Source organism: Erythranthe guttata, chromosome 14 (assembly GCF_056151865.1).
Source record: "Erythranthe guttata isolate IM_541 chromosome 14, IM_541, whole genome shotgun sequence".
NCBI classification, from domain to species: Eukaryota; Viridiplantae; Streptophyta; class Magnoliopsida; order Lamiales; family Phrymaceae; genus Erythranthe; species Erythranthe guttata.
In genome coordinates, this window is record NC_142546.1 from 13,965,625 (window position 1) to 13,989,814 (window position 24,190).

The 24,190-nt window shown below is 35.3% G+C and overlaps 4 protein-coding genes, 2 non-coding genes and 1 pseudogene across 7 annotated transcripts; 3 read left to right on the forward strand and 4 right to left on the reverse strand.

Annotated features, from left to right (window-relative positions):
• Nucleotides 1–64: 64 nt before the first annotated feature.
• LOC105960551 (uncharacterized) lies at nucleotides 65–1,545 on the reverse strand. The gene is made up of 2 exons (XM_012984741.2): nucleotides 1,125–1,545; nucleotides 65–494 (listed from the first exon to the last, which is right to left on the reverse strand). Exons 1-2 carry the CDS (start codon nucleotides 1,390–1,392, stop codon nucleotides 286–288), a joined length of 477 nt encoding a protein of 158 aa, XP_012840195.2. The 5' UTR covers nucleotides 1,393–1,545; the 3' UTR covers nucleotides 65–285.
• Nucleotides 1,546–2,328: 783 nt separating this feature from the next.
• Nucleotides 2,329–5,506, reverse strand: LOC105960550 (voltage-dependent chloride channel 1, chloroplastic). Of its 2 annotated transcripts, none has more exons than XM_012984740.2 (4): nucleotides 4,595–5,506; nucleotides 3,286–3,453; nucleotides 2,824–3,030; nucleotides 2,329–2,701 (listed from the first exon to the last, which is right to left on the reverse strand). In XM_012984740.2, exons 1-4 carry the CDS (start codon nucleotides 5,300–5,302, stop codon nucleotides 2,504–2,506), a joined length of 1,281 nt encoding a protein of 426 aa, XP_012840194.2. In that variant the 5' UTR covers nucleotides 5,303–5,506; the 3' UTR covers nucleotides 2,329–2,503. The 2 variants fall into 2 exon arrangements, with proteins under 2 accessions (XP_012840194.2, XP_088670110.1); XM_088813984.1 differs by having other exon boundaries at nucleotides 3,286–3,420; nucleotides 4,595–5,436.
• A 1,033-nt stretch (nucleotides 5,507–6,539) lies between these two features.
• On the reverse strand, nucleotides 6,540–8,172 carry LOC105960552 (uncharacterized). The gene is made up of 2 exons (XM_012984742.2): nucleotides 7,996–8,172; nucleotides 6,540–6,906 (listed from the first exon to the last, which is right to left on the reverse strand). The coding sequence occupies exons 1-2, from the start codon at nucleotides 8,107–8,109 to the stop codon at nucleotides 6,781–6,783; spliced, it is 240 nt and encodes a 79-aa protein (XP_012840196.2). The 5' UTR covers nucleotides 8,110–8,172; the 3' UTR covers nucleotides 6,540–6,780.
• A 773-nt stretch (nucleotides 8,173–8,945) lies between these two features.
• On the forward strand, nucleotides 8,946–9,017 carry TRNAC-GCA (transfer RNA cysteine (anticodon GCA)). Its single transcript has one exon. It is a non-coding gene; the product is annotated as a tRNA-Cys (tRNA).
• Nucleotides 9,018–9,111: 94 nt separating this feature from the next.
• On the forward strand, nucleotides 9,112–9,183 carry TRNAC-GCA (transfer RNA cysteine (anticodon GCA)). Its single transcript has one exon. It is a non-coding gene; the product is annotated as a tRNA-Cys (tRNA).
• Nucleotides 9,184–16,477: 7,294 nt separating this feature from the next.
• On the forward strand, nucleotides 16,478–18,739 carry LOC148765248 (uncharacterized). Its single transcript, XM_088812720.1, has 5 exons — nucleotides 16,478–17,384; nucleotides 17,633–17,745; nucleotides 17,841–18,015; nucleotides 18,125–18,391; nucleotides 18,626–18,739. The coding sequence occupies exons 1-5, from the start codon at nucleotides 17,286–17,288 to the stop codon at nucleotides 18,737–18,739; spliced, it is 768 nt and encodes a 255-aa protein (XP_088668846.1). The 5' UTR covers nucleotides 16,478–17,285.
• A 2,740-nt stretch (nucleotides 18,740–21,479) lies between these two features.
• On the reverse strand, nucleotides 21,480–24,113 carry LOC105960504 (uncharacterized; annotated as a pseudogene).
• Nucleotides 24,114–24,190: the final 77 nt, after the last annotated feature.

The following is a 24,190-nucleotide window of genomic DNA, read 5'->3' on the forward strand; positions in this document are numbered from 1 at the left end:
GATCATTCGATCATAATGGCGTCTCACATAACTTACAGTAAACTTACTAAAAAAAATCCCGAAATCAAAACAAACTTGGATGTTGTTATATATCGCTTCTTTACACTAGATTACCATCTACTAAGCCTAAAAATCATCAATTTACCTCTTGTGTTGGACAACATTAAATCAACGTTTCTAGCTAATTACAAAATAAGGATATTCCGCCATACATCGAGCATGTACACAAACAGATTCCATCAAAATAAAGACCGAAAACCGAAAGATTCAAACAAAACAACTCAATCAAATAGTCCGTTTCATTTTAAAGACGGGATGAATGATTCCATTGGACGACTCTAATTTATCCATCTTAGCCATATATTCTTTCATCCTATTCAGAACAACAGGCAGTGCAGATGCATTACTTGAAATCTTCTGTTTCAAGATTCGCAGTTTCTCAGATTCTTCCGGATCATCAGTCACCGACAATGCCATGTTCTCTCTCGTTGGACCTACATAAAACATTTCACTTTTTAAACAAACCAGAAGAAATATACCCCATAAACTTATACTCGTTGATTTACAAACAAGAAAAAGTATGCATAATATGAGCTCTTCGGTGCAAACGAGATACATAGAAAATAAAGTGGAGTCGTGGACAAAAAAATGTTATTCATCATATACCGTGTATTTTTTTTTTTGTATTTGAAACACAAAATAGTAACAAAAGTCGTTCTCAGTCGTGTGTTGGACCATTGCACGTATCGAAACCTAAAACGAGGTGACGAAGATTGTTGAATAACGAATTTAAAACTATGGAGTCCTTCATGAACCAATTAAAAGCAAAAGGCCTACCCTACAATTATATATTAGTAATGGCATTACGAGACGAAACGAAGGTATTGTTTCGATTTTCAAGCCCCCGAGAACCTAATCTTATTGGATGTCCTTTACCTAACAAAAAGAACATGAGAATCACTCAATTGAAGGTTTCATAATGTTGTACTCAGCTCAACTCAGAAAATCCAGACAACAGAAATTTAAAAAATAACTGCAAAAAATTTCTAAAAAATCAGAAATCTCACGAGAAAAAAGAAACTAACTGCGGAAAGAGTAATTAGTACAGAAAGAACAGTACAGACCTTGGGTGGCGCCAATTTCTGAGTTCGGGCCGGGTGGTGCTCTGGTATCCGGTTCGGGCCCAGGGTCGACTAAATGGGTCGGCAAAACGGGTCTTTGAGAGGAGAGAAGAGATGAGAGTGTGCAGCTAAGTTGATCTGGAAGAGTGGTTCGGTATTCGAGTATTTTCTGAGCCATTTGCTCTACTTCTTCTTCCAGCCTTTGGATCTCTTCTTCCTCTGCAGCTTCGTCGACGGTTGACGCGTTCTCCGGTTGGTGTTGGGATGACATTGGAGCGTGAATTTCTGTCGGAGAGGAAGGGAATTTGGGGATTAGGGTTTCCAGAAATTCGAATTGTTCTTTTTTTCTGCTTCGGGATTTTGCGATGTTGGAGGGAGAAAAAGAGCGGACCTTGTATAATATTTTAGAGATTCCAAGACGACGCCGTATTCATGCTTAACAGGTCACCAATTGATTTTTTATTTAGTCCCTGGTAACTAGTTAATTAAGTTCTGGGTAAATTACAACCACCCCTGAGGTATGGTAAAATTACAAAACTCCCCCTCTTGTTTGGGTAATTACAACCACCCCTCAACTATAATGTTTTTTACACGTCCACCCTTGCGGTTTCAAATTTACTGAAACCTTCAAGATTATATGAAATATTATAACTTTTGTACCCGTTTTTATCTCATTCAAACTCTACATTTTGAAGCAAGATGATCATAATATGTATTTTTTAGCTTGTATATATTAGATTGTGGTGCATCAGAAACTGTATTTTTACACAAAACGAGTACAAACTAGAGCACATTCCATGAAATCTAGATGATTATATTGAATTTGACACCATAAGGGTGGAGATGTAAAAAAAATCATAGTTGAGGGGTAGATGTAATTATCCAAACAAGAGGGATTTTTTTCGTAAATTGACCATACCTCAGGGGTGGTTGTAATTTACCCATTAAGTTCTTTACTCATATGTGGACTAAATTTATTAAGTTTTTTTCTTTTTGTTTTTTGAGGGAATTTATTAAGGTTTTTAAAATATATGTAAACGAATCGAGTGGAGACGAATGCTATTTATTCATGCTTATTTGACTTTTATCAACCTTTGTCTCTGCACCAAGTTTGATATGCAATTGAGTCGAGCTCGAGCATCATGACTTCTTGTACATATTATATTGAAAATCGAGGTGAGACGAGCTTTTAATGAACGAACTTGAATCGAGTATCAAACACTTTGCACTAGCATTGATTGAATATGTCACATATATACATATAATCAAAGAAGTAATACTATTTGATACATATTTATTTCCACATCTACAATTTATATTCACCTAAATAAACAAAAACAAAAATATATATATTTTCCATATATATATTAATTTTTTTTTTCTCAATCAGGCTTTCTATTTTCCAAAGAAGCTGTCCAACCATTAGGAGAGTCTCTCTTGTAGTGAGTCTTTCTTTTCGCATTTACACGAGCCTGTATCAACTTCTCGTTTCTCATTACATCTTCGATATTACTCCGAACCTTTTCGCACAGCTCATCCAGCGCAAGCATTGGGAAAGGTTCTTCAATCAAAACACCAACCTTCAAAAAAAATATCAATTAATAAATGACGAATATATATATATATATATATATATATATATATATATATATATATATATATATATATATATATATATTAGTTTTTTAATTAATTTTGTTACCTCCTCAATGCAAAATAAGGAAGCAGCACTGATGAAAGTAGCAGGTACAACAATCCAGTGACAATCATCCCAAAGTATAATAGGAAGAGTGAAATGCCAAAGTACTAAAAATCTCGACGTCAATCTCGTGTACGATAGTGGAATTGGTATTCCCAAGAGTTGTTCGCACACGCCAATCCCCTCGTGAAAACAAGAAAGTTTCGATTCCTGCAAGTGTTTATCCAAACACCAATACAAAAAAAAAAAAAAAAAAAAATTATCAAATTTCTATCTAGAGATAAAACTGAATATAAGAAATCATTTACGGCCTCGTTTGGTTGGGACTCGATAAATATCTTATCTTGGCTGATTAATCCCATTGTGGCAACCAAAGGATTATAATTCTTGGATATTTAGCCCTTGTTCATTCATAGAATTTGATGCTTTCGATTCTTGGCAGGGGCAAAATGGGAAATTAATTACCAGAACTTGGAGCTTTGTGGGGTCCACATCGAGCGATCTGAGGCTTTGGGAGATGAACTCGATGATGCAACGGGGGCGGTGGTTTGAAGTGAGAACGACTGCTAGATCGTCTGTTTCTAGAATATTCTTGAGATCCTGTTCAATATCCGAGTCATGAATGACGTGGCACTACATTGGGAGGCGTATGTCGGTTAGTTTTCAAACAACAATAAACAAAGAAATTCGAAAAACATTATCTGCAGTTTCAAAGAATTAGCTTTCATTCGATTCTGCAGGCAAGAATTCAATTTCAAAATCCATTTGCCATTGTGGATAAGGTAAGATTTATTATTTAATCATACAATGCTAAAACCAAGTACTTGGGAAGTATTATTTCAGCCCGAGATAATATTAGGATCGATTATCTATCATGCAAATAAAGGACTACTAGTCATGGCCCGACCAATTATTATTATGGTAAATTACGGCCAACCCCTTGAGGTTAGGTCAAATTACGAAAAACCCCCTCCTATTAGGTAATTACAATCACACCTCAAGTATGAGTCTTTCTTACACATTCACCCTTATGGTGTCAAATTCAACATATTTCTATAGATTTCGTGAAATGTTCTCTAGTTTTGTACTCGTTTCGTGTAAAAATGCAGTATTTGATACACCACAATCTGATAATTACAAGCCAAGAACACATCATTTGATCATCTTGTTTTAAAATGTAGAGCTCGAATGGGGTAAAACGGGTACAAACTGGAGAATATTCCATATAATCTAGAATATTCCACTAAATTTGACACCGTAAGAGTGGACGTGCAAGTAGACGAGGGGTGGTTGTAATTACCCAAACAAGAGAGGTTTATTTCGTAATTCGACATCATCTCAGGGGTAGCTGTAATTTACCCTTGTTATTATCTAATCCAAGTTTTAGAGTTCGAATCAATAAAGATTATCTTACTTCTTTATCCCTCAAATCGAACAAAAATAACTTTGCGAATGATCCTAGCTAGATAACCTCTTATCAATTCCATCGAACATTTCATGATCGTAAAATTGCATCATCTTAGATAACCTCTTATCGATTCCAACGAACATTTCATGATCATAAAATCGTCTCATATTCGATAACCTCTTATCGATTCCATCGAACATTCTAAAAAACGAGGCCTAAAGTACACAAACACGCACAATCGAATACATTCAACATCAATTACTACGAAACACTTAACCAAGAATACAACTACTTATAAATATAACCAAAAGAACTCGTAATCGAAAATGCTTCGCCATATACGTAAGGAGAAAAAAGAAGCCAAACCTTGAGAGCAACCGGAAACGCAACAACGTACTGCAGAATCGCCGTCTTAAGAACCGAATCATCGGGCCCCACGGCGCTAGCAATCACCTGCCTCGCGAAGTCGTTCGTACCCGAAACGACCTTAGTCCACGCCTTCTTCCCTTCATCGAACCTCGAGTAAGAAGCCTCCGTCCTGAAAACAAGGAGCAGAGCAAGTGCGGGGGCGGTGAGCTGGTACGGCAGGGAGGATGCCCTCAAGATGGGGAAGAACTCCGGCAGCCACGCCAGGGCCACCGCCGTGTTGTAGGTGGAGACCACCACCGCCACGGAGGTGAAGACGATGACGGGCGGCAGCAGGGAGAGGATCACGCGGGAGCCCAGGCTGGAGAGGAAGTGGCGCACGTGCCGGGAGGAGCTTCTGTGCTGAACCCAGTCGCCGTGGTCGTACAAGCTTCGTTTTTTCTCCAACCCCTTTTCTTGGATGCTGTCGACCCAGTTGGGTAGGGCTAGGAGAATTGAGAAAAAGGTCGAATCTTGATTTAGGGAGAAGTTTGAGTCTTTCGAGGATTGGCAGCATGAGAATCTGAGGTGGTGGTTGCTGCGGTGGTGGTTGTTGGAGGGGTAAAGATGGAATTGTTTTAGGGTTTTTGGGGTGAAATGGGAGGAGAGAGAAGATGAAGATGAAGATGGAGATAGTTTAGTTGCAGAGTGGTGTATAGGGTTTGTCATTTGTGGGTTTCAAGAATGGAGGTTTTCTTGATGAATGGGCATGGCAGAGTGTATGTGTGTGTGTGTGTTTTTTAGTGTGTGGAAAAAGGGAGGGTTTAAGGTGAGAGAAGGTGTGGAAAGATCATGGGAATTAAACATGTGACTCTGGTTTGGACACATGTTTGTAAGAGATGTGACTCAAATTATACTTCCATTTGCCATCTTGATGTAATGAACTAGTGATAGTACATTTTGGTTCAATGGATCTAGGTCGCAACTCAGTCTTATGTTTAATTACGAAAAAGTCCCTTATGTTTGGTAATTACGACTCTCTTAACTAGAAATCTTATTACACATTCATCTTTACAGTGTTAAAATTATAGGAATTTTCTAGATTATGTGAAATATTCTCTAATTTGTATCTGTTTTACCTCATTCAAACTCCACATTTAGAAACACTATGATCATCAGATATGTCTCTTGGCATATAAATATCAATATCAGATTGTGTTGCATCATAACCTGCATTTTTGCACAAAACGAGTACAAACTAGAGAACATTCCATATTATGTAGAAGATTGTATTGAACTTGACATGTACAAACTAGAGAACATTCCATATTATGTAAAAGATTGTGTCGAATTTGACACCATAACTGTGGACGTGTAAAAAAATTTATAGTTGAAGGGTGGTTATAATTACCCAAATATAAGGAGTTTTTTTCGTAATTTGAACTTACTTGAGGAGGTCGCCGTAATTTACCCTTTTGTTTAAAATCACATTTTTCTGATTTTCTTTTTGGGGTTTTATAATTGTTAAAACAAGCACGAAATTAAAGAGTTAAATATACATGACACAAAGGTTTAGGCCCTTCGATTTTGAGTCTATGATTTTAAGACAAAATGCTAAATACAATCTTACAATAATGCAATAAGACTATACATGATTAATTTTATCTCAATTTTTCTTTTTAAAATTTGAGATAGAAACTCATCTTGTAATTAGTAATCCAATTATACTAGACTACAAGAGGTTCAATACTCTTTTTTTTCTACATCATCTATATATTCCAAAATTCAAGGAGTATTTAATAGGTAATTTCAAATATGCGAATTTGGATTAACCGATCCATCAAAGCTCAAGTTTCTTAGACCGACTTCTTGGTGGTCTTTGCATCTTAGACGAACCTAATTAAGGCCAATTAAGATCCAAACAAAACGAACAAAACGATGGGTCCGACAGCCACACCAACAACAATTGACAATCAAAATGTTAGGGCAAGAAATCAATAGGCTATACTCCGTTTGCTGGTTAAGAACTTCACCGACAAAGTTAACTAGCAAATTCTTCAACGGCATAGAATACATTGCAATTAGGGCATTTATACTGCATCATAAACTTTGGACATGGGAAAATCGCAGTGGATGTTTTATACAAAGGCTCATTTCTTTTTTTTTTTTTTGTCCGAAAAAAGTGTTATTGAGATAAGCTAGAGAGATTACGGGTGCTTCTCGGGTACGTCGGAAGTCACTTTGTTGTTGATCTCGCTTTGTTGAGCGTCTTTCTTTGTTCCGAAAACAAAGTCTTTCACCGACTTTTCAGTTGATTTTATAGCCCTTTTTATCTGTCATTTCAAAATGTTAAAAAATAAAATGCATTAGGTAATCGAACAACTCAACACAAACGCCACAAAAAGTAAGAGAATCCCAAAGAATTTCGATAAAGTTCCAATATTGATTTTTTTTTTCACCCTAACAGTAGAACCAATGTAGTCAAAATCGAGATCTAAATCGTAAGATTTTACACACCGAAAAGGAATAAGAACGCACTGAGATCACAAGTGCCTTAAATTTCGGGTACAATCGTGTTCAAATAAATAAGTCATTACGATTTGACGATCCGATTTCACTACCCATCTCCGGTTTCAATTAAAATCCCGATTTTGACTACCTTACAGTCTTGAAAGCAGCATGTTAGCAACATATTAGTTCTAATGTTCATTTTTGTATTCACATAGATATGCGAATTTTAAGACACGCCAAAAGATTAGAATATTTGGGCGTGAAAAAAGATCGATAATACCACAAAATTCTCCAGCTTTTAAACTTAAGTGTATCTCAGACAAGTAACTTATTCGAAACTTTACAATCAGAAAAAACGATCGATGGAAATAGGAGCTGTATTAGTAAGATCCAAATTCACAAAGAGTTCTTTAGCAGCAAAATCTCCATTGAAAAGCATCTACGAAAACTGCAATTTCTCGATCCAATTCTTTAGGGCAAAAAAAGCTATTCTATTTTCCCTCTTGTGTTATCGTTCGACCTAACAAACCTAATCTCTACTCAAATCTCATTATTCCATGTTATTGATGATTCAGAGACAACCTCGAACAAAACCTTAAAATTTCGACCGATTTCAGCAGTTCAAAAAGATGATTCCTTTTTCGATTCAACTCAATCGCAACCTAAAAGTATAAAAACTCAAGGGTTTAACCTTTCATCCTCCAATCACACACACACACACACACACACACACACACACACACACTCTTCCAAATCCAAATCACAAAATTGACCTAATCGAAACAGCAGTAATTCATACACAAGCTAAGGGAAGCGATTCCAGAACAAGCAATCAACTCAGACAAGTAACAATGGATTAAATAGAAAAATAAAAAAATTAAGGGACTAAAAAGCATAGAAATGAAACTTACGGGGTCGAGAAAATTAGGTTCGGGGCCATAATCAGCAGTGAGGAGAAAATAAGAAGCAGTGACAGTGGCGATCATGGTCGTCCTCCTCACCAATTTGTCGGTTTTTGGGTCCATTTTTTTCTATTTTTTTCACAGTTCAAATTTATCTTCAATTTTGGGGGAGCGGTGAAACGGTGATGAATGCAAGAGTATAGAACAATAATAGTTGGATATTAGTTTTTAGTCCTTCTAATTTGAGATAATATGGTATTAACCCCTATTTTATTATTTGACAGGAATGGTACATTTTTATGAGTTTGGGCCTATTTACTTGGATATCTACTATTTGATATGTTGGACTAATTTTGAGCCCAATTATCGAATCCAAAAAAAATAAGAATTGATTATTTATTTTTAAATTAACCAACTGAACACATATGTAAAGCCCAAATTTAAATTTATTAGCGGTAATGACATTTTTCGCTCAAACTTTGACTCATTTAGCATCGGTGAAACTTAAAATATTTGCATGGTGACATCCCAACTCTTTTATTTGGAGCACCGATCAAGAACTTGGCCATTTATGACCAAATTATGGCGTGAATAGTGCACGTGCCATTTACATGTATTTAAGGATGCTCAAAATCGGCTATTCCCCTTACTTTTCAGCCTTCTCACAAAAAAGATTGTCAACAAATATAATCAAAATTAACAAGTATGTTAAAACCTTAAAAATGAGGAATTATATTTCTGTAGGAGCCATATGATTCTAGTATCATATCTATTTTCGAATTTTTAACATTATTTTGAGAGAAAAATATCATAGAATTGGAAAATATTATAAGTCAATTTCAAAACTAGAGTTCATCCAAATTTGTTTCACACATACTTCTTAGTTCTTTCAATATAAAATTTGTATGGCCATTAACATATTTGTATAATTAAAACCAGTGAACAAATTAAATATCAAGGGGTCCATAGCTCAGTGGTAGAGCAATTGACTGCAGATCAATAGGTCACCGGTTCGAACCCGGTTGGGCCCTTCAATGTATATATATTTTTTTTTTCATTTTTTGCTCTTTGCGAGTGGATATCGATTAAATCTAATAAATAAATGTGAATTAGATACGCATCAAAGGGTCCATAGCTCACTGGTAGAGCAATTGACTGCAGATCAATAGGTCACCGGTTCGAACCCGGTTGGGCCCTTCAGTATATAATTTTTTTTCATACATTTCTATAAAATTCAATTTTTCGGACTTTCCCACATGAAAATTAAAATAAAAAAATAGAGAAACCCCCTTCGAAATATTTTGTTGGTTGCACTTTGCCCCAAAAACTTTTTCATTTCTTAGACAAAATACATATCTATATATTCACTTTTTTCCGGACATTCCCACATGAAATTTAAAATAAAAAAATAGAGAAACCCCCTTAGAAATATTTTGTTGGTTGCACTTTGGCCCAAAAACTTTTTCATTTCTTAGACAAAATATATTTCTATATATTAACTTTTTTCGGACATTCCCACATGAAAATTAAAATAAAAAAATAGAGAAACCCCATCAAAATATTTTGTTGGTTGCACTTTGCCCCAAAACCTAAGCCTGGTAACTTTTTGCGGAAGTTGACATTTTTTCAATTTTTTAAACCGTATATTTGTACTTTTTGGGATGTAAAAATGTATTACAACATTGTCCATTTTTCTTTATTGTTTAGAACTCACGAAATGCGCAATTTGGGGATAGAAATCTAACGTTCTTCTTTTCAAAATCACGAATTCACAACGTTCTTTTTTTCAAAATCACGAATTCACGGATCTCACCTTTCTAGAGGTGAAACATTATTCTTTTGTCCCCAAAGCGAAGCGATTATACAAATATATAATGGACTATCTCACCTATATATGGGCCTCATCCACATAAATAAGACCAATTGCATATATTGCCCATAATGGGCAACCCAAAGATAAAAGCCGAGCTCTATCAAAGTGTGACAGAAACAATATTTCGAAAAAATAATTTTTTTCCTTTTATATATTTACATTCAAATAAATTTAAAAAAATACAATTTTTTATTGGGGAAATTACAGATAAATCTCTAATCCAAAACACAAAACACATATCAGTCCCTAGGTAGTTTCCCCAAGCAAATCAGTCCCTATTCACGCGTCTAACATGCAGATCAGTCCCTAATATGAATTTAATATATTTTATTATATTATCTCTCTTCTTTTTCACTCTCACCATTTTCTCTCTCTTCATTTTCTCTTTCTTTCTTCTCTTTCTTTCTTTCTATCTGCTCTCTTTCTTCTCTCTTTCTCTCCCCTGGTTTTCTCTTTTTCCGACGAAAAAATCACTGTAAAACCCACCCACCCCACAATGGCTACAAATGATGTATCTAATGATGTGCCCGTTGTGATTCTTGGAAGTTGTCGATACAAAGATCAACTTCACATTATTTCCATCAAAAGTAATTCGACCTCAATGGAGATATATGGTGCTATTATCAACAAGTGGAATCATATCCATCCAGATGCACCAATCCTCCAATACATGGCTCATCGGAAAAGATTGTATGTGAAATTGGGTAGTGATGAAAATATGGAGAATATGGTTGCACTGCATCTGATAATGAAGATGAGTGTGATCGACATTGTCGTGATCCGTAAAGATGAAGCTAATTCTCATGGAAAGAGGGTTCGCACCGATGGCTGGTAGGTCTCCATCATTTTATGTACTGCTGAAATTCATTTCTTTATGGTTGTTAATTATTGTGTGATACATAGTATAGAATATGACACGTAATAGTATCATGCTAATGTAATTATGGTATGGATGTATGGTACTTACAATACGTAATCGTTATTCGTATAGTATGGGTGATAGGTAAATTTGGTACTGTTTGTACTTTATTATTATGTGATTTGTACTATGTTGATTTGAACTTTGTACTATGTTTTAATTTGCACTATGCTTTTGCTATTTGTATTTTGTACTATGTATTATGTATTCTGTTCATTGATGGTTTATCATTTTCAGTCTAATGGTACTGTTTTTATTTGCACATGGTATTAGATATGAGATAGGATGGTATGCCTGTTGCTGGTTGATAGTTTATCATTCTCAGTCTAATGGTACTATTTTTATTTACACATGGTATTAGATATGCGATATGATGGTATGACTATTGTTGCTTGATGGTTTATCATTTTCAGTATAAAGGTACTGATTTTATTTACGCATGGTATTATCTATGGGATATGATGGTATGTCTTATGTTGGCTGATTGTTTATCATTGTCGGTATAAATGTACTGATTTAATTTACCCATGGTATTATCTATGAGATAAGATGGTATGACTTACTCAATTTATGACCGTTAGAAACTGATATAGCCGTTGCTTATTGTCAGAAGTAATCAAGTCGTAATATGATCATAAATGACACATAGACTCGTTTGTTTCTCATTCATGGCTTCTTCGAGTAGCACCACTCAAATGAGTGAGTTAAAATACAAAAAAAGGAAATATAAGCGTCTCGATTGTGGGAAGAAAACAATAATCATGGTTTCAGAAACTATTTCGAATCCCGGAAGTTTATTTTACTGTTGCCCACACCATGGCTACTCCCATTGGTGTGAACCATTTGAAGTTGGGCAAACTTTTTCCCACAACAACTCAAATCATGAAGAAAATGAAGCTACAAGTGCGTCGATGAACCAAGTCCATCAAGAAGTGAAGTGAAGAATTGCAATTCTGAAGGTGGAGTAGTTCATAGTTTGATAGTGTTGAATCTAATAATATTTGTAGTCTACATGCTATGTAAAACCTATGTACTGTTGTTTAATTAGTGAACATAAGAGTACGGTAAAGTTAGGTTATTCGTGAATATAGTACGCTTTGTTCACCAAATAAGTACAATGTATAAGCTGGTAAAGTTCGAGTTATTCGTGAATATAGTACGCTTTGTTCACCACATAAGTACAATGTATTAGCTGGTAAAATTTGGGTTATTCGTGAATATAGTACGCTTTGTTCACCAAATAAGTACAATGTATTAGCTGGTAAAGTTTGGGTTATTCGTGAATATAGTACGCTCTGTTCACTGATAAAGTATATGTTTTGCATTCATATAGTATTGTTACACTCTATATATTATTGTGGGGCCAATGAATCCATATAATCACATTTTAAGACACAATTCTTCATTTTAAGACTATTAAAAATGAATAGAGACAATGTGGGAGTCGATCAATATCGATTATGGTAACATTTGAGGAAAATATTAATTTTACACTTGCGCATTGTACATTTATATGAGTATCTTGTATAGTATATGAGTATCATGTATGAAATTCAACATATTTATTGGATCTTGTATTCCAAACACAACAATAATGTTCACCTACCTTAGAATAATCATATAAAACATAATTTATGCATCTCCCATACTTATTGATCATTAAAGTGTCAATGAAATTGGTACAATTCAATTCATCACAAAATATGGTACTCTTTGTTCATCAAGTAAGTACAGTGAATACACATGTGAAGTACAAGTTTGTCGTGAATATGGTACGCTTTGTTCACTGAGAAAGTATGTGTTTGCCATTCATATGGTATTGTTACACTCTATATATTATTGTGGGGCCAATGCATCCATATAATCGCATTTTAAGACACAATTCTTCATTTTAAGACTATTAAAAATGAATAGAGACAATGGGGGAGTCGATCAACATCGATTATGGTAACATTTGAGGAAAATATAAGTTTTTCGTGAATACACATCTGAAGTACAGGTTATTCGTGAATATAGTACGCGTTGTTCATCAAGTAAGTACAAGGTATCATCGAATAGACTAGAAAGTATATGTTGCTCATTTTTATGGTACGCTTATATTCTTTATACAAACTCAATTCATCGCAAAATAAAGTACCATGTGTTCAAAAGGTAGGTACAATTCATCGAAATATATAATACGATGTATACAATGGAAAAGTACGAGTAGAGTTAACCAATAGTATTATTAGCTCTACTACAAAATGACAGATTGTTTATGGCACAAAAACACATTCATCTGTTTATGAAAAAGAAAAAAACACAAAAACCACAAAACCCCAAAACACTTCCACTCCCAGATTTTTCACAATAGCGCTACATCTCTTTCATCTTTAGCTTCCACTTCTACTCCCCGATACCACAGAAAGATAATTGCTAGTTTAGGGCGAAGTATTTTGATATCGCAAGTTTTTGCCTTAAACCAAATATATGTATGTCTACAGCATGACAATATGCCTACAAGCAGACAAACAAGCCGTAATTCATACACATAAAAGTACAATTATAACAAATACAACGTACTATAAAGTTCCACTACTAGTACTTCCAGTAATTTCGTTCAATACCATTGTTGCATATGACACATACTACATTGAAATCAAACATTATACTTCTAGTACCCTTTGTCAATACCATTCGAATGCATCAACAATACCATTCAAAGGCACTAGCAATACTATTGGGGCATATGACACACTACAGAACCATCAAACATTATACTTCCAGTACCATGTGTCAATACCATCCAAAGTCACTAGCAATACCATTCAAATGCACTAGCAATACTATTGTGGCAAATGACACATACTACATAACCATCAAGCATTATACTTCCAGTACCTTGTGTCAATACCATCCAAAGTCACCAGGAATACTATTGTGGCAAATGACACATACTACATAACCATCAAGCATTATACTTCCAGTACCTTGAGTCAATACCATCCAAAGTCACCAGGAATACCATTCAAAGCCACTAGCAATACTATTGTGGCATATGACACATACTACAGAACCATCAAACATTATACTTCCAGTACCTTGTGTTAATACCGTCCGAAGTCAAGAGCAATACCATTATTAGGACTAAATGCTTTCAGGACAGTACTTTGAGTACCATGTGTCAATACCATCTAAATGCACTATTAATACCATTACTGCGCATGACACATACTATAGAACCAGTACGAAAAATACAGTAAGCCTCTTTCCCATATCCTATATGAAACCCTTGTTAGGACTCAAAATGCTTTGGGGACATGCTAATGTCACCGAAGAATAATACCCAGGAGGAAAGTGGTACAAAATCATGAAATTCGACAATAAACAAATGATCTTTGCAAACCCAAACAATAAAACAACAGATATTGAAACCGATTTAATGATTAGGGGAAACACCGAATAAAGTCGAGGCATAATACCCATGAGTTGATATGTTCAAAATCATGCAATTCTACAACAAATAAACCTTTTTGCAAGCTTAAGCAACACCCAAATGGGTCTGTTTCTAAGAAAATGAAAAAAATAGAAAAAAAAAAATCAAACCTTGTTGTTTACCCTGCTTCACCATTGTCTAGAAATGGGTTTGTTTATTTTTATTTTTCCTTTCGCTTTATTATTTTTCTGCGTTTTGTTGATTCTTCGTGCTTCGTTGTTTCTTCCTTCTTTGTTGTTTCTTTGTTCTTCGTTTCTTCTCTGTTTTTTCTTTATTTGGAAATGGGGGTATAAACTGAACGGTGGTTTTTTCTGTGCCTTTTTAGCTTATTTCTTGTTGTTTGATTTTTGAAATGTAACGGGCAAAGAGCGTGTAACACAAACGGCGCGTTGGAGGTTGAAAATAAGTTATGTAAAATTAGTAAAAAGTAAAGGGTATTTTAGTATTTGCACATTTTATTAGGGACTCATCTGCATGTTAGGCGCGTGAGTAGGGACTGATTTGCTTGGGAAAACTACCTAGGGACTGATCTGTGTTTTGTGTTTTGGATTAGGGTTTTATCTGTAGTTTCCCCTTTTTTATTTTTATTTAATTTCTAAAAGGAAAGTGCAAAAATGGAAATTTCCAAGGGCAAGTGGGAAAAAAAATACGGATAAATCCCTAAACCCAAACATAAAGTGCGGGTCAGTCCCCAACAACATATTTTAAGCGTATTGGACCCTAAATCAAACATAAATATGCACTTAACTCCCTAACTGGTGTGCAAAGACCGAAAAACCCTTCACTTTATTTTGAAATTACCTGCAAATTCTGACACAACTTTTCACCTACTTTTCACGCGCCGGTTGAGAATCACGCTCCATACCTTTCAACTATCCGTTGTCATTCAATTTTCGAACCATTTCCTCAGCGGTTTCGGACAGTTTTTCTTCGTGCAAGCGATTCTTCAGATTTTTCGGTTTTTGTTTGCTTGTATAAATAACTCCAACAAGGCGGAAAGTAGACAGGAAACTAAAGTAATAATTTTCGAAGTAGAAGAATGGTGAAGACAAACAAGGGGAAGGAGAAGCAAGGTTTTTTTTTTTTTTTTTTTTCAGGAATCGATAATGAAATTTGTTGTTGTTTTTTGTTGCTGTTAGCAAAAAACAAACTGCATGTTCTCATATTGAATGATTTTGAACATTTTCAGTAGTGGGTAGTACCCAACGGCGAGATTGGGGTTTTCTGAAATAAAAAAATCGAACAACTGGTTCCAATAAAATGTTGTTTTCTTTTTTATGCTTGCAAAAATTGTTCATTTTCTGTGGAATTGCATGATTTTGAACACTTTCGCTCTTGGGTATCATTCGTCTGAAATATTAGTATTTTCCCAAATCACTTTTTGTCATAACAAGGTTTGATTTTGGGCATTAGATGTGTTTAAATAATATAAGTCTTACTACACAACGGTAGTGCTATTGTAGTTAGAAGGTATAAAAAAAGGTAATGGCAGTTCTTCTGATGTAATTAAATAGTATATGTCGTATTGCCCAATAGTATAAGTACTGTAGGTGTATGGTATTGATACAATATAGTGACGGTATAATTACAATACCTACATAGTACCATTGTTATCTTACAATTGTATTTTTTCTGATTATTGTTTTTCCTTTATAATCGTAATACACTTGCAGATGATGACGCCCAACAAGCATGCAGGTGCTCTCCTAGCGCCTTCAAAGAACAAATCGACATAATTAAACTATGATGACGGCCAGACACTATGCTGCATTGGAGGAAAATCCTTTCGGGCATTTCTTAAACATGCCTAAGATATACCATAGTTTCTTAAAGGTGTCTGTTCTGTTGAAGAAGACATACAACGTGGAGACACGTACGTTCTGGTTTGGAGGTAAAACTATCCCTGTCGTCTTTGATCCTAGGGAGTTCTGCATCATGATGGGACTACAGTTTAAGGGGATACCCATCGATAAAAACCTGGAAATAGAAACTCCTTTCATTAGACGTGTTTTTTGGGGCAAATTGACCCAAGTAAAGCGTCATCAAATTGCTGAAAAATTGGAAGAGTATGCTGTTAGGACCGACCAACAATCAATTGAGGATTTTTGTAGGTTGTACATTATTTTCGCTTGCAATACTTTCTTATTGCCAAAGGGCAACTTTCAACTGCCGAGGTACGTTTATCCACATGTTGACAAATTGGAGCGCGTAGGAGATTTTGCATGGGGAAAGTTGGTGTATGATGTGCTCATTGAAAATATTGAGGCACACTTGGCTGGGGCAGGAGGGTATTTTGATGGTTGCACCATTGGGTTGTTGGCATGGGTGAGTGAAAGGATCACTTCTTTGGGATTCGCAATAAGCGTTTTCGAATACCCAAGATTTTTTCGATGGTCCGACTCTAAAATACCAGCCGATGAATGTCAGGCTAAACATCTTTTTAGAGAACTCACACCAGACAAGGTAACAATTTTGATTTATGCATTTTCATTGTGTTATTTTCTTACGTAATAAACTAATGTACAATTTGTCTATATGTTTATTAGGTGATATCATTCTCCGTGCACATAGAAGAGAGAAAGTTTTTGGTTTCACCTGTGGAAGAACTATCTGGTCCTATTGTTGCAGCTTTGGAGGTCGGTGGAAAAGTCTAAGTCAGGCGTGTAAGTGAAGAGTACTATTAATGAGATGGACATGTCCCATTTGTAAACCAACGTGATGTTGTTTTATTACACTAATCATTGTTTATTTTATGTGAACTGCAGCAGCATTTTGGAAATGCACAACAAGTGAATAGGAAGAATGTGAGATTGGAAGAGACAGAGGGGAAGAAGAAGAGAAGAAGAGCTCTTATTTTTTAAGAGGAAGAGGAGGAAGAGGAAGAGGAAGAGAAGCAAGATGAAGGGAAAAAGGAAGTGGAGGAGGAAGATAAAATTTTTAATGCTGTTGAAGAACTTGGAGATGAGGAAAAAAATGAGAAAGAAGGAGAACAACAAGAAGAAGAAGAAGAAACCTTGATAAAAGTACTGAACATGGAGAGGGAGAGAAGGTCGAAGGCAAGAGAAGACAATCGAAGAAGAAAGAGTCGAGGACAAGAAAGCAGCGTAGTCTCTGCTAAACTGCCCACAACAGTAATTATGCCTTATAATTTAATAATAAGTATTATTATTATTATTATTATTATTAATATTATTATTATTATTATTATTATTATTATTATTATTATTATTATTATTATTATTATTATTATTATTATTATTATTATTATTATTATTATTATTATTATTATTATTATTATTATTATTATTATTATTATTATTATTATTATTATTATTGTTGTTGTTATTACTATTATCACTAATGATTCCTTTGGATATAGGTTGTCGTAGATAATTCTACGTACCAGGGGAGAACAGACTATGTATGTCGAGATGAGCTTACTGATGTAGAGAGGGCAGTACTGGATGGGTACCTCGTTGATGTTGATTTGAGGTAAAATCACTAACTTACTGAACATTTGGTATATAATAACTTCTTATGTAGTATCGGCGTACTAAACAAATAGTGCATGTTTATTTCTATTGTAGTGCAATTGTGATCGAAAGAGGCCCAAACGTATTGACTGGAAAGCATATGTGCGATCTTTTGTTTGATCAGCATCTGAGTGGGGAGCACATCGACATATACATGAGCCTGTTAAATTCTGAAGCGATCATGGATGAACATGGGCATGAGATTGATTATCTCGAGACCCCTGCCCAGGTATAAACTGATTTAACAAATATGTTGCATTCTGTGTATACTGGTTTAACAAATATGTTGCATTCTGTGTATACTGGTTTATCTTATATTTTTTTATCATGTTTCGTAGTATGAGATACTGGCACGAGATCGAATGGACTTCAGAAAGATGGGTGATACAGAGTTGAATACCTTTTTAAAGAGCTTAACATATTTTGGATCTACCGCAGTTGAGAAGCTTGGAATAGCACGTCTCTACAGCAAAAAATATGTTATGATACCTATAAATCCCAAAGATCACTGGTTCTTGCTTGTATTGGACCCAAACGAAAAAGTTTTTCGGCATTGGAACTCCCTAGCCCATTCTCCGACGAGCCCAGGAATTGCAAATTATACCGTAAGTCCTTAAATCGATGATTACTTCTTTAATTTATATATTGGGGAATGTGGTATATGTTTTATTAATCCATAGTTTGGGTACTGTGATTGAACGGTACTGCAATATGGTAATGAAAATACATGTATACTAATATAATAGTATATTTTTGTAGGCGAGTTATTATAGCAGGGTGATTGAAAATAAAACCGCGTTGGATATACCTTCACATGTCTGCATCCTTCGAATGGGTAGAAGGATGCAGACAACAAGAAGGGAATGATGATTGCGGGATTTTTGTCTGCATGTGGGCATATTGCCATGCTAGAGATGACGCTGAGACTTGGAAAAAGGCGAAAACTTGCTTGATCAAAAAACTCCGTCCAAAACTAGCACTTGTTTTCTTAAAGCACCAAGGCGTGGATAGAGAGGCAGTAGATGCTGATGCTTTGAACATATTTTGAACAATTTTTAAAATTATTTTTGATTATTTTTTATTATTTTTGAACAATCTGTTTTATGGGTGTTTTTGGGTTGTGATTGTCATGAACAAGTACTTTTAGATTAGTGTTTGCGTGCGATGATGGTTTTAAAACTTGTCCCCTTTTTGTGGTGTTGTGACACCTATTTTGAATAGTGTAAGTGTTTTGCAAATTAGTTTTTAATACTCTTTTAGTTTCTTGTCGATGCGTATAACCTACCCCATCTATACCATTACCTAAAATGAGGAATACCATAATGTTGATGACTTGAATTGCTCAAATTTGTTTTGCACATTTGTGATCCATAAGTTTGGGAAAGACATTAAATATGTTTTAAATTAAGGTTGTAAGGTTTTTTCAGGTTAGTTTTAACTTTGGGGTTCAAAATGGAAAGAATGTATCGAATTCCTTACAAGATACACTACTAATGTGCAAGGCTTCTATGTATAAGTGATTGTTTTCATCACAAGTGACCATATTCAACAACTATCAACTCCCAAGTTGTTTCAATTCTTGTAAATGAGTCACAAAATGAATAAATGAGGGATGAGATGGTTTTCTATGGTTGTATTGACCCCAAATGATACTATAACAAGGGTACTATTAGTGAAGTACATCAGTACTATATCGTGGGCAAACAGATACAAAACAATGGTTCCGTCCATCCATATACACGCCACCGATTATACTAGTCGTTAGACCAATCAACACCATAATATTGATGGCATGAATTGCTGGATATTTTTTTATACATTTGTGATCCATAAGTGTGGGAAAGACATATAATATGTTTTAAATTAAGGTTGTAAGGTTTTTTCAGGTTAGTTTTGACTTTGGCGTCCAAAAAGGAACAAATGTATCGAATTCCTTACAAGATACACTACTAATGTACAAGGCTTCTATGTATAAGCAGTGTTCTAAAAATCGGCCGAGGCGGCCGATTAATCGGTCGCCGAGGCGGAGGCGGTCCAAAACCTTTACGATTTTAGTGTAAAGGTTTGAAAAATCGGTTTTTTGCCTGTGAGGCGGTTTGAGGCGGTCCGAGGCGGTCTGAGGCGGTCCGAGGCGGTCTGAGGCGGTCCGAGGCGGTCAAACCTTTAAGGCGGGTCAAACTTCGGTGGCAAAAATCGGCAAAAAATCGGTCAAAAATCGGTTTTTTTTTTTTTTTTTTTTTATAAATCAAAATAAAAGTTGGGATTTTAATAAAAAAAAATGAGTTTATGCTTTATTTTGTTTATGTTAATTATTATTGTTAAAGAACTAATGATGTATGCCAAGAATGTATGTAAATTCAAAAAAAATTGCCTTTTTATTTATATTTTATAAGGATATTTATGTATTATGATCTTATTATTATTAAACTTTAATTATGTTATTAGAATATATACATGATCGAGATATAACTATGTTTAAATATTTTTTATCTATGTTTTGAGTATTTATAAATAATATCTACAAATATATTATATTAAATTTTAAAAACCGATTTATTTCCGATTTATCACCGATTAATCACCGCCGCACCGATTAATCGTGAGTCGGTGCCTGACCGACTCGGACCCGATTACCGATTTTTACAACCTTGTGTATAAGTGATTGTTTTCATCACAAGTGACCATATTCAATACCTATCAACTCCCAAGTTGTCTCAATTCTTGTAAATGAGTCACAAAATGAATAAATGAGGGATGAGATGGTTTTCTATGGTCGTGTTGACCCCAAATGGTACTATAACAAGGGTACCATTAGTACAGTACATAAGGACTTTATCGTGGGAACTATAATACGTAGATATTGTACGATCCATGCGTGAGTTGTGAATATGATATACAGAACAGTTGAAGAACAATAACTATCACTATATTGTATGAGTACATTTCTTACGAACAACAACAATTGATTCATCGATAGAGTTAATTTATTTGTAAGTACCCAAAGTACTTACACATTGACATTACAATACGATTAACGAGCTACAATACACAACACTAACTTTTAACTTGTATTGTTACGGTGATTAGTTAAGAAACAATACATAGGTTTGACAAATCATGTAAACTGCAAATATTACTAGGTTTAACACTATCAAACTTTGAATTACTCCCGCTTCATCTCTGGAATTCTTCACTTTACTTTCGCGATGAACTTGGTTCGTCGATCCACTCGTAGCTTCACTTTCTTCATATCGAGAATAGTTGTGGGAGAAAGTTTGCCCAATTTCAAATGGCTCACACCAATGAGAATAGCCATGGTCTGGGCAACAATAAAATAGCCTCGCTGGATTCAAACTTGTCTCCGAAACCATGATTATGGTTTTTTTCCCACAATCACGACGCTTGCAGTTATCTTTTTTATATTTTAAGCTACTCTTTTGAGAGTTGCTACTGGAAGAAGCCATGAATGAGAAGCAAATGAACATAATGACGTGCTTTTTATAAGTTCTGACGACAAAAATAACGGCTATATTATTGTAACGGTCATAAAATTCAAATCGATTCACTTATTATTCTTCTGTGAACCATATTATGTTGTACGTTATACCATATCAACGTAACAACAATACTATTGTAACTAAAACAGTGCGCTCTATTGTAACTAAAACAGTCATATCATGGTACATACAAATGGATAAATAGTACGAAGTACATGTCAACAAAGTACAAACAACATAAAAAGAAAGTAGAAACATAGTAGTGCTACGGGACTGGTTGTTTGCACGTACGGCGATTATGTCCAGGTTTACCACACCGTGCACACTTCGTAACACGGGTTTCGACTTGCGATGGAATTCTTTTCGTCCTTCTACGGCCTGGTTGAGCTTTCGATGCAGGTGGATTAATAAATACATCTTCCGGGCCATGATTTGTTTGTGCATTGTACAAATCAAATTCCTCATCAAATGAAGGAATTGGATTAATTGTGTACTTGTATACTTCTTTGTACAAATCAACCCGGAAGCAAGGATCAACAAATTCAAATACCGAATATCCTTTCGACTCAATACCTGCACATGCATGTTTGCACGGAAGTTTATCCAACTGCCAAGATTTGCAAGTACAGGTCCTAGTCTCTAAATCAACACCATACGACTTATCCTCTTCATACACCTCATAACGCGTACCACTGGATCTGGTATATTTTAATAAGCGAGAGGCCGTATAGTTGATTAATAATCTCTTTTCAACTCTTGGACACACTGTACCAGCCATGACTAAAGAATCTTCCCGTCGATTACCTATCATCTTCATTATTTTGATTCGTATCATATCAATCATGGATGGAACTAGCAAAGATCGTTCATCTTTAACCCAACCATTCCAACATTCAACTTGGTTACTGTTCATTATTCCCCATCTATCCCCAGAAAAGTATGCATTGGCCCAACGATTGGGATCAGAGTCTCGGATAAATGATTCCGCACGAGGCATTGATTGAACTAAATGAGATATATGTTCCTCAAACTCTTGCCGAGTAGGAGCAATTGCAGCCTTATGTAGAACACTCACCCAATATGCTTTGTTGTGCAATGGATACGATCTTAGAACCTTTGTTCTAAAGTTATCCTCCAAATGTCGCAAACAATAAGCATGGTTGCTACCAGGAAATACCAGTGGAATGGCTTTAATAAGCCCGAATGACGATCAGAGAAAATTGTGTAATTTTTCAATAAACCCCCATTGTGATAAACAAGAATCTCTTTCAGCTTATTACAAAACCACTCCCAATTCCTATCATTCTCGGCATCAACAATTGCATAGGCCAATGTGTATAACTCATCATTTGGATCTTTGGACACAGCAGAAAGTAAGCAACCTTTGTACTTATTTTTAATATGAGTCCCATCCAAACATATCATTTGCCTACACCCACGGTGGAAACCCAAAATAGAATTTCCAAAACTAATAAAAATCCGAAGAAACTTTTGAGTTTGAGGGTCAATCTCATAATCGGCACAACTACCAGGGTTATTCTGTTTTAGTGCACGACAATAACGTCTCAGTTTATCATAACAACTCGACTCATCCCCATGAATGTCATACATTGCTTTCTCCTTACCTCTCCACGCCGTATAGTACTTAAGCTCCACACCGTACTTTCTTTGGACCTCATTCAAAATAGCAATTGGTTTGTAACCTGGCTCATCTCTCAATTTTTGTTTCATAAGTTGCGAAATCCACGTAGCATCGGCTTTGGGATGACCACTTGTACGAAGAGTAGCATCACCACAACTGTGCTCAAGAATACATTTGCGAATGCCGAATAACTTGTCTGATTTATGAACTGATGCATAAACCCTCCATTTGCAATTTTCAACAATGCATACGGCTATGATCTTTTGTTGATCATTTTTCTTGTACTTAAAGGTTCGATTGTTAGCAATGCAGTAATTTTTTAACATAAACCTAAAATCATTAGCATCTTTGAAAATTTGATTCTCCCCGCGTATGCAATGTCTCCATGTATCAATTGAATCTCCAACCGGATTGTACTCAATTTGCAACGGACTGTTGGAACTAACAGACTCACTGGAAAATGCAAAAACAATGAAACAAATTGGATTATTACAGTGGACTACAAATAAATTGTAACAATTGAAATAAGTCCTTTGAGTGGAATGCTTGCATACGAGAACTCAATTTATAAGATACTTGATATACAATCATTCCATACTATTAGTAGCCTTATATGATACTACGAGCTTAGTTATTCTACACTATCACTGTAGTAACACGATACTATGTAGTATTATATTCTATGCTATGATCACATAAACAAATTGAAAATGCATACAAAACAGAATGGCTGCATACCCGTTGCTGGGGGTCCTCCTTCTACGCCCATCAAGTTCATCAGTGCGGCTCACCATAATGTCGACCACACTCATGTGCATTACCAAATGCAATGTAACCATATTCACCACGTCTTCGTCAGAAGTCAGTGTGACAAACATTCTTTCACGGGGAGCCAAGTATTGGAGCACTAATTTGTCGGGATGTATATCGTTCCACTTCACTAAGATAGATTCATAGATCTCCTTAAAAGTCGAATCATTCTTAATGGAAATGATGTGCAGATAATCACTGTACCGACAACTTCCAATAATACCAGCGGCGATGGGTTTTGATTCACCATTTGCTGCCATTGTGGGAAATTTCAGTTTTTTTTCGCGGTCGGAAAACAAAAAGTAGTAACAGAGAATATGAGGAAAGGAAGAGGAGAGAGAAACATAAGAGAAAAAATGGAAGAAAAAGGAGAGAGGAGAGAGAGTGTAGAAGAAATAGAAGAAAGAGGAGAGAGGAGAGAGGAGAGAGAGTGTATAAAGTGAAAAAAATTGGGG